Below are 10,607 nucleotides of genomic sequence, written 5' to 3'. Positions count from 1 at the left end.
GGCCAGTCCTCTTCTGGCTGTGCCGGGTGGAGATTATGACAGAACATGGCCAAGATGTTCAAATGTTCATAAATGACCAGCAGGGTCAAATAATAATAATCACATTGGTTGTAGAGGGTGCAACAGGTCAGCATCTCAGGAGTAAATGTCCAGTGGCTTTTCATAGCCGATCATTAAGAGTATCTCTACCACTCCTGCCTGCTGTCTCTAGAGAGTTGAAAACAGCAGGTATGGGACAGGTAGCATGTCCGGTGAACAGGTCAGGGTTCCATAGCCGCAGGCAGAACAGTTGAAACTGGAGCAGCGGCACGACCAGGTGGACTGGGGACAGCAAGGAGTCATCAAGCCAGGTAGTCCTGAGGCATGGTCCTATGGCTCAGGTCCTCCGAGAGAGAGAGAGAGAGAGAGAGAGAGAGAGAGAGAGAGAGAGAGAGAGAGAGAGAGAGAGAGAGAGAGGCTCAGGTCCTCCGAGAGAGAGAGAGAGAGAGAGAGAGAGAGAGAGAGAGAGAGAGAGAGAGAGAGAGAGAGAGAGAGAGAGAGAGAGAGAAAGAAAAGAAAGAAAGAAAGAAAGACAGAAAACCAGAAAGACAGAAAGAAAGAAAAAAAGAGAAAAAGAATTAGAGAGAGCATAGTTAAAATAAGACCACACAGGACACCGGAAAAGGCAGGAGAAATACTCCAGATATAAAAGACTGACCCTAGCCCCCCGACGCATAAACTATTGCAGCATAAATACTGGAGGCTGAGACAGGAGAGGTTGGGAGACCCTGTGGCCCCGTCCGACGATACCCCCGGACAGGGCCAAACAGGCAGGATATAACCCCACCCACTTTGCCAAAGCATAGCCCCCACACCACTAGAGGGGTATCTTCAACCACCAACTTACCATCCTGAGACAAGGCAGAGTATAGCCCACGAAGATCTCCGCCACTGCACAACCCAAGGGGGGGGCGCCAACCCAGACAGGAAGATCACGTCAGTGATTCAACCCACTCAAGTGATGCACCCCCCCCTAGGGACGGCATGGAAGAGCACCAGTAAGCCAGTGACTCAGCCCCTGTAATAGGGTTTGAGGCAGAGAATCCCAGTGGAAAGAGGGGAACCGGCCAGGCAGAGACAGCAAGGGCGATTTGTTGCTCCAGTGCCTTTCCGTTCACCTTCACACTCCTGGGGCCAGACTACACTCAATCATAGGACCTACTGAAGAGATGAGTCTTCAATAAAAACTTAAAGGTTGAGACCGAGTCTGCGTCTCTCACATGGATAGGCAGACCATTCCATAGAAATGGAGCTCTATAGGAGGAAGCCAAGCCTCCAGCTGTTTGCTGAGAAATTCTAGGGACAGTAAGGAGATCTGCGTCTTGTGACCATAGAGTATGTGTAGGTATGTACGGCAGGACCAAATCGGAAAGATAGGTAGAAGCAAGCCCATGTAATGCTTTGTAAGTTAGCAGTAAAACCTTGAAATCAGCTCTTGCCTTAGCAGGAAGGCAGTGTAGAGAGGCTAGAACTGGAGTAATATGATCATTTTTGGGGGTTCTAGTCAAGATTCTAGCAGCCGTATTTAGATTCATTCAACACCATAGTACCCTCCAAGCTCATGATTAAGCTTTAGGCCCTGGGACTGAACCCCGCCCTGTGCAATTGGGTCCTGGACTTCCTGACGGGCCGCCCCCAGGTGGTGAAGGTAGGAAACAACACCTCAACTTCACTGATCATCAACACTGGGGCCCCACAAGGGGGCGTGCTCAGTCACCTCCTGTACTCCCTGTTCACCCATGACTATGTGGCCAAGCACGCCTCCAACTCAATCATCAAGTTTGCAGATGACTCAACAGTAGTAGGCCAACGATGACAAGACAGCCTACAGGGAGGAGGTGAGGCCACTGGGAGTGTGGTGCCAGGACAATAACCTCTCACTCAATGTCAACAAAACAAAGGAGATGATCGTGGACTTCAGGAAACAGCAGAGGGAGCACCCACGATCCACATCGACGGGACTGCAGTGGAGAAGGTGGAAAGCTTCAAGTTCCTCGGCGTACACATCACTGACAAACTGAAATGGTCCACTCACACAGACAGTGTGATGAAGAAGGTGCAACAGCGCCTCTTCAAACTCAGGAGGCTGAAGAAATGTGGCTTATCCCCTAAAACCCTCACAAACATTTACAGATGGACAACCGAGAGCATCCTGTTGGGCTGTATCACCTCCTGGTACAGCAACTGCACCGCATGCAACCGCAAGGCTCTCCAGAGGATGGTGCCCTACACGTCACCGGGGGCAAACTACCTGTCCTCCAGGACACCTACAGCAACCGATGTCACAGGAAGGCCAAAAAGATCATCAAGGACAACAACCACCCAAGCCACTGCCTGTTCACCCCACTATCATCCAGAAGGCGAGGTCAGTACAGGTGCATCGAAGATGGGACCGAGAGACTGGAAAACAGCTTCTATTTCAAAGTCGTCAGACTGTTAAATAGCCATCACTAGCACATAGGCTGCTGCCTATATAGATAGACTTGAAATCACTGGCCACTTTAATAAATGGAACACTAGTCACTTTAATAATGTCTACATATCTTGCATTACCCATTTCATATGTATATACTATTCTACTATATCTTATTCTATAACGCTCTGACATTGCTCGTCCAAATATTTGTATATTCTTAATTCCATTCCTTAGATCTGTGTGTATTGGGTATATGTTGTGTAATGGTTAGACATTACTTGTGGAAAGATTTAGATATTACTGCACTGTTGGAGTTAGAAGAACAAGCATTTCACTACATGCATATTCACCCTGCACACCCTAATTGATAAATAAATCAAACATTATTTGTCACATGCACGGAACAAGACAAGTGTAGACCTTACCATGAAATGCTTACTTACAGGCCCTTAACCAAAGGTGCAGTTCAGGAAGAGTTAAGAAAATATTTAACAAATAAACTAAAGTAAAAAAATGTCAAAAGTAACACTATAAAATAACATTAACGAGGCTATATATATATACAGAGGGTACCGGTACCGAGTCAATGAGTGGGGGTACAGGTTAGAGGTCATTTGTACATGTAAAAAGGGTGAAGTGACTATGCAGAGATAATAACCAGCGAGTAGGAGCAGTGTACAAAACAAATGGAGGGTGGGGTGGGTGGGTGTCAATGTAAATTGTCAGGTGTCCATTAGATTAATTGTTCAGCAGTTTTATGGCTTGGGGGTAGCTGTTAGGGAAACTGTTAGGGAGCCTTTTGGTTCTCGACTTGGCTCTCCGGTAGCGCTTGCTCTATGGTAGCAGAGAAAACAGTCTATGACTTGGGTGAGTGAATGTTATGGGCTTTCCTCTGACACCGCCTTTTATATAGGTCCTGGATGGCATGAAGCCTGGTCCCAGTGATGTACTGGGCCATACGCACTACCCTCTGTAGCGCATTACGGCATGTAACATGGCATGTAACATGGCATGTAACATGGCATGTAACATGCCATGGGCAGAACATGACATGAACGCAGTTTGGTTTTGACCATTAACATGGCAAAGATGGCAACGTGGGCAGAGGAACGCAGTTTGGTTTTGACCTTCCAAAGATGGCGTATTTATAATTTCGGCCTTTGCAATTGACGCAATGACGTCCCCCACCGTACAATCAATTCGCGTATGAAAACAATAAACAACCCTGAGAAACGGTGAAACGCGAGATATGCAAGAGGACCTGTCGCCAAGTTTAGACAGAAATACCGTTAAAAGAGGAACTGAAACAACAAGTATAACGTCTTGTAAAACGACGTTGGACTCATCGGTCCTGACACAAAGGATTCCCGAGATACGGGTTACCCCCTTCCTTAGCCACCTACTAGGCTCTAACGTTAGCTAGCCAGTCCTGTAGCTCGTTCCTCGTTAGTACACTTTGTTTGATTTGTTATGCAGTTGTCGGAGGACTATTTTCGCATTCGTTTCCCTCCATCGCCTCATCGCCCCCTCACCCTGAACTCGCTGGCCCTATGTCTCGCTGGCTTTTCCCCTGGTCAGGCTCAATCAAGAAGCGGGCCTGTCGGTACCTCTTACAGCATTACCTCGGTCACTTCTTTCAAGAACGACTGAGTTTGGAACAGCTGAGTTTGGACCTGTACAATGGTAGTGGTGTCATCAAAGAAATCAACATCGATGTTTGGGTGAGTTAGTCAATGTAGTAAGGCAGTTTTAACTGTCAAGGAACAACTGGTCCCTTTTGTGTGTTCCCATGCACTACGAACCTCAACTTTTTTGCAACTTTTTTGCAATTTCAGGACTTGAGTATAACAACAGCATCAACGCCTCTCGAGTTCAAGGAACAGCAGTTCCGATAAATATTTTTGTCAGCATCTGATTGGAAAATAACTCTCCTCATCCAGTGTCCCTGCAGTTCAGTTGAAATATACTGTATATGACTTAGGTCTCACCAACTCACTCACTTTCAATCTGCACATCAGACAAAACCATTGCCCGACGCCATTTCCACCAGCTGTTTATTGTAGGACAAGGTGTTTCTTTTTCCAACATCTTCCACTCATCTCTATTCATATCTCATCGCCCATTTCCTTCCCTCCCCCCAGGCGGTCAACGAGCTCTTGGAGTCTCTTGGGGCTCCACTTGAGATTGTGGATGGGTTTGTGAGCAGCATAGAGGTGACAATTCCCTGGTCAGCTCTTGTCACTGACCACTGCACCCTCGTCATCTCAGGCCTTCAGATAACATGCAGACCCAAGTACAGGACCAGTAAGTCTGTCTGACAGCCAGTCTTCCCTCGTTATTGCTCCTGTCACTGCCTCAGGCCTATCAGGTTCAGGAAGGAAGTTGTGGTAACCATTGATTAGCTAGCTACCTTTAGAATGTCATTGTCAACTAAGACAAATACAGTTGTCTAGTACTAGCTAACTCTTTGTTGTAAACCAATGTCAGAGCTCAAGAGAAGATGTGTTGCACTATCCCAGGCCCAACATTTTTCAGAGCCAGCTACAAACCAATTAACAAAATGACTGTTGCTCAGTCATACAGTACAGTATGTCCATGAGTCATCACTTAGCATTGATTACAGTCACTGAATTCTGTATTGTTTTTTTTTCCGTTTAGGTGTAGGTGGGGGTTTGGACTCCCAGGGCTGGTCCACATGCATGACGTCCAGCATGCAGCTGGCCCAGGAGTGCCTAAAGGACCCCCCTGAGGCGTCCGAGGAACCACCCGCTCCACTGGAGGGCTTGGAGATGTTTGCACAAACTATTGAGACTGGTGAGTCAATGTGTAGGCCTTGTTTGCACGTGTGCATGGCATTGAAAAGCACTGTGCCTTTTTGAAGATAACATATTTGTTCAGTTGTTTTCAAACTGCTGAGTCAGTTGTGTACCATCAAGTCCAAGCCTGTGAAATAAGGACTCATATCACATCACTGGTGTCCCTTGTTAGTGTCTTTGTGACCAATATGCTTAGTGATAATGGATGTCCCTTTTTGTGTTGTGTTGCAGTCCTGCGTCGGATAAAAGTCACCCTCCTGGACACCATCGTCCGAATCGAGCACCAGCCCCTGGACATGGAGACGGGCATTGCCTTAGAGGTGCACATCAAACGGTATGTTGGTTCTCACCACACTGACACTCACACTTCCTGTGGTGATCTGTTCACCTTTGACCGGTTTAGAAGTCAGGATGGAAAGGAGATAAGGCAACACTTGATTCAAATATGCAATGCCAAACAGTCACTGGATTTGTCTGTAGATCCAAAGAGAACCTTTGAACCTTGGAGAAACTTCACTATCTTTGGTAGAGCTTGTATGGTGAATGTGTGTGTGGTGGGTGATTTGGCTGAGGTTGAAGGTATATAGCGTTATTGTGCTGAGTGCTCATCTCTGCCCCCGGTGGCTGTGTGGTGCACTGTAGGCTGGAGTACTGTGACGAGGCGGTAAGGGACCCCAGCCAGACAGTGCCTGTGGACATCCACCAGCCCCCTGCCTTCCTGCACAAGATCCTCCAGCTCAGCTCTGTTCAACTGCTGTATGAGACCACCGGAGGGCCCCAGGTAGCATACAGTTTCACATTGACCATGGCACTTATCAACCCCCTCATTGTACACTATCACTCTCACATGCATATACTCACATTGGGTCCCAATATAACACACACCTCTTATATAGACTAAATATTCACTTAGAAACTACTCACATACACTCATACAGTATTTCCTCTCGCTCTCCTTCTAGTGTGAGAGGCAATATGAGACTTGGGGCTGACAGACTATCAAGCAGTGGTGCTAAGGGTTAACCCTGGTAATCTTTCTCTCCTCAGGGTCCTTTAAGAGCTGACACCCCTGGCTCAGCCTCAGCCAGTGATGAGGAAGTTGAGGAGGAGGAGACTGACCCTCCAGCTGCCCCCACCTCCCTCCCTCCGGCCACCCAACGGCCCCTCCTCATCGGCAGCTGCTCTGGCTTCATGGAGACCATGGTCAAGATCAAACAGAACGACATGCTGCCTGGACCTAAGGTGTGTGTGTGTGTCTGTCTGTCAGTGTGTTTGCATGAGATTTGGTTCACTTCCTGTGTGCTTAACCTAGTTTTAAAGAACACAGTTTTGCTTTTGTCTTGTTCTGTCTCTGTTATTACAGCCAATTGTCTCTCCTTATCTTTCAGTTGGAGCTGGATGGAAAGGTGGGCTGCCTCCACCTGCTGCTCTCTCCAGACCAGATCACTCACCTGACCGACCTTCTGTCTGCCCTCTGCATCGACACAGGTGATGAAAGACAGTGGTTTACCTCCCCACCTGCATTCCACCTACACTGAGTGTACAAAACATTAGGAACTGTTCTTTTCATGACATAGACTGACCATGTCAATTCAGGTGAGAGCTATGAGCCCTTATTGATGCCCCTTGTTAAATCCACTTCAAGCAGTGTAGATGAAGGGGAGGAGACCGGTTAAAGAAGGATTTTTAAGCCTTGAGACAATTGAGACATGGATTGTGTATGTGCCATTCAGACGGTGAATGGGCAAGATAAAATAGTTGAAGTGTCTTTGAACTGGGTTTGGTAGTAGGTGCCAGACGCAGTGGTTTGTGTCAAGAACTGCAACGCTGCTGGGTTTTTCATGCTCAACAGTTTCCATGTGTATCAAAGAATGGTCCACCACCCAAATGACATCCAGCCAACTTGACACAACTGTGGGAAGCATTGGAGTCAACATGGGCCAACATCCCTGTGGAACACTTTCGACACCTTGTAGAGTCCATGCTCTGATGAATAGAGGCTGTTCTGAGGAGGGGTGAAACATAATATTAGGAAGGTGTTCTTAATGTTTTATACAGTTAGTGTATGTGTCTTAGTTCCACATCCTAATGTCATTAACAGTGGAACAAAACTCTGCCTTTTAACCATGCACATCTTCATCCACACGGTGTACTGCAGAGCCTGTATGATTCATTCCTGTCTATTCTACCAGAGCCTGTATGATTCCTTCCTGTCTATCCTACCAGAGCCTCTATGATTCCTCCCTGTCTAACCTACCAGAGCCTGTATGATTCCTCCCTGTCTAACCTACCAGAGCCTGTATGATTCCTCCCTGTCTATCCTACCAGAGCCTGTATGATTCCTTCCTGTCTATCCTACCAGAGCCTGTATGATTCCTCCCTGTCTAACCTACCAGAGCCTGTATGATTCCTCTCTGTCTAACCTACCAGAGCCTGTATGATTCCTCCCTGTCTAACCTACCAGAGCCTGTATGATTCCTCCCTGTCTAACCTACCAGAGCCTGTATGATTCCTCCCTGTCTAACCTACCAGAGCCTGTATGATTCCTTCCTGTCTATCCTACCAGAGCCTGTATGATTCCTCCCTGTCTAACCTACCAGAGCCTCTATGATTCCTTCCTGTCTATCCTACCAGAGCCTGTATGATTCCTCCCTGTCTATCCTACCAGAGCCTGTATGATTCCTCCCTGTCTATCCTACCAGAGCCTGTATGATTCCTCCCTGTCTATCCTACCAGAGCCTGTATGATTCCTCCCTGTCTATCCTACCAGAGCCTGTATGATTCCTCCCTGTCTATCCTACCAGAGCCTGAAGCCAGTGGTGCTGGGGTTCACAGCCGTCCCCTGGACTCTGAGGACCTGCGTCTGATAGAGGAGGACTTGAGCAAACAGTTGAGCTCCAGCCCCGGAGATAGAGATCCGGACTGGGATGAAGAGCCTGACATGGAGCCCTACCTCACCGGTCTGGAGAACGGGGGTATGTGGGTTAGTGGAGGGAAGCTATAGTTGGAATGCAATATGGAGGCTAGTGAATTTGAGGTCACATTAGCCTTTGTTGAACTAGACATGTGAAGCATAATGCACCTTTTCTCTGTTTCCACTCTGTCTTTCAGATATGTTCTTCTCCATGGGTCCTGGTATGACTAGCAGTGGGACGTCAGCTCTCTCTGGCAGCTCTCTCTCCAACAGCATGGCGTCGTCTACACACAGCCAGGCTAGCTACGCCCAGGGCCTTCCACAGGGTCCCAGGTGTTATCCTGTACCAGGATCACTATCCAGCCTGCCCCAGTGTAGCAGAATACCAGGTAACTCTCACAGCATCTTACTACATTGTTTTGTACACATTTCACAGATAACAAAAACTATATTATACAACTTATCTTCCTGATTCATCTTATTAACCCCCTTGTCCAGGGCGAAGTAGCCAATCTGAGCCCCTGAAACCAGAGGCATTGCTCCGCCTCTCGCTTGGCGGGCTCACCCTAACCCTACTGGAGCAGGAACCACACCCCGGGCCGGACGGGGTGTCCTCATTGACCCAGGTGTCTCAGGTGTTCTTCCGGGAGCTGGCCTTCTTCAAAGACAGCATGTTCACCGAGAGAGACTTCCACCACCTCAGAGCTAGCTTCACTAAAGCATGCCCGCACTCACACCTAAGGTACAAACACACAATAGTCTCTTCAACATTGGCCACCACTCCTCAGATATACCAACAAACCTGCCTGCCCTACATACCCATAAATAATCACTTGCTCTATCTCTCAGGATGACTGGAGCAGCGGTACAGGTGGTGTGTGAGATGCGCAGTGCGGGTCGCCACTCCCGTGCTGTGACCTCTGACCTATCCTTCAGTAGGCTAGAGCTGCTTGAGTGTCTCTGGGAGCCAGGAAAGCCCCAATACACTGAGGTAGGTCAGGGGCTGTTATTTGAGATCATCTGAGGATTTATACACACCATTCAACATAACAGTGTGCTACAGCATGGGCTAGCAATGCCCAGGATATAACTCTTTCATCCTCCTCTAGTTGCTCCAGTTCCAGCGTGCTGGGATGTTCACAGTGGGAGATACAGCCAGACCCTGTGCACAGCTACACTACAGTCTCACAGAGAAACACCTGCGCAAGGTTAACCATGACAGTGTCCATGTTGTGTGTTGGCGTCATGTTCGAAAGCTAATATCATTAATTCAGTCTGTTTTGGTTTCCTCTGTTAACCTGCTACCCCCTCCTCCTGATATGTCAATGTCCCTGTATTGCAGGGGAGGCAGCGTGTGCAGCGTAGAGACAGTGTAGTGAGGGTAGAGTTGGGAGAGCTGAGTGCTGAGTTGGACCTGGACATACTGAGTCGACTGGAGCCTCTGAGCAGAGCCTGCAGCCACTGTCCCACACAGACCGGAGGAGGACCCGTCCACACACAGGTAAACACTTAGCAAGCAATCAGCCACTAAGAGGACCCGTCCACACAAAGGTAAACACTTAGCAAGCAATCAGCCACTAAGAGGACCCGTCCACACAAAGGTAAACACTTAGCAAGCAATCAGCCACTAAGAGGACCCGTCCACACACAGGTAAACACTTAGCAAGCAATCAGCCACTAAGAGGACCCGTCCACACACAGGTAAACACTTAGCAAGCAATCAGCCACTAAGAGGACCCGTCCACACACAGGTAAACACTTAGCAGGCCACCAGCCACTAAGATGAGCCATTTGATAATGGTTGATAAGGATTTTGACATGCCTGCCCCACAATTTAAGTTAAATTGCAGGTTTTCTTTGTTTAGATTTTTGTATATTAATATTCTCCCCTCTTTTTCCTCCAACTCTTCTCCCATCCCTCTCTCAGACCCAGAGCAGTGAGCTGCACTCCTCTCTCTCCCTCCTCTCGCCCCACGCCATCCTTAAGCTCCGCTTCCCCATCCCAGACCTCCGGCCGCTCCCCTTCCGACGCCCGCCTTCCCAGAGAGCCATGCGGCAGGAGACCCTGGTACTGGAGCTGTGTGACCTGGATATCTGCTCCCAGGAGGGCCTTGACCTCCAGCCAGATCACCATGCACCCCCTGGCCCCTCCCACAGCTCCCTCACACAGCTATTGGAGGCCAGCTTCAGTGACATGCACGGTGAGGAACACACACACACAGTCAAATATACATACACACACAGTAACGGTCACATTTTGAGCAATTGTTTGTTCATTGTCTCTCTCAGGAACGTATGAGGGCTGGGAGGGAGGCTCCTTCCCCTGTATCAGAGTCAAGAAGAGTCAAGACTCCATGGCCAAGTGAGTGTGTTTCTGGAACATTTGTTTTAGGAGAGTTTGTTTCACTTGCTGTGTCACTTG

The 10,607-nt window shown here is 48.3% G+C and overlaps 1 protein-coding gene across 1 annotated transcript in view; it reads left to right on the top strand.

Moving 5' to 3' along the window:
• The first annotated feature begins 3,642 nt into the window (after positions 1-3,642).
• LOC124010505 (autophagy-related protein 2 homolog A-like) overlaps positions 3,643-10,607 on the top strand; it is a 44,595-nt gene continuing 37,630 nt past the window's right edge. The window contains exons 1-15 of the mRNA XM_046322997.1: positions 3,643-4,176; positions 4,597-4,759; positions 5,114-5,269; positions 5,503-5,605; positions 5,914-6,052; positions 6,319-6,513; positions 6,660-6,759; positions 8,076-8,246; positions 8,383-8,574; positions 8,684-8,927; positions 9,035-9,176; positions 9,295-9,393; positions 9,528-9,686; positions 10,113-10,386; positions 10,475-10,547. Of these exons, the coding sequence (XP_046178953.1) occupies positions 4,006-4,176; positions 4,597-4,759; positions 5,114-5,269; positions 5,503-5,605; positions 5,914-6,052; positions 6,319-6,513; positions 6,660-6,759; positions 8,076-8,246; positions 8,383-8,574; positions 8,684-8,927; positions 9,035-9,176; positions 9,295-9,393; positions 9,528-9,686; positions 10,113-10,386; positions 10,475-10,547 (2,381 nt within the window). The 5' untranslated portion in view covers positions 3,643-4,005. The remainder of the gene's footprint in view (positions 4,177-4,596; positions 4,760-5,113; positions 5,270-5,502; positions 5,606-5,913; positions 6,053-6,318; positions 6,514-6,659; positions 6,760-8,075; positions 8,247-8,382; positions 8,575-8,683; positions 8,928-9,034; positions 9,177-9,294; positions 9,394-9,527; positions 9,687-10,112; positions 10,387-10,474; positions 10,548-10,607) is intronic.

This window comes from Oncorhynchus gorbuscha, linkage group LG23 (assembly GCF_021184085.1).
Source record: "Oncorhynchus gorbuscha isolate QuinsamMale2020 ecotype Even-year linkage group LG23, OgorEven_v1.0, whole genome shotgun sequence".
Taxonomy (NCBI): Eukaryota; Metazoa; Chordata; class Actinopteri; order Salmoniformes; family Salmonidae; genus Oncorhynchus; species Oncorhynchus gorbuscha.
Note: the sequence above shows the minus strand (reverse complement) of the source record. Positions and strands in the feature narration are given on the sequence as shown.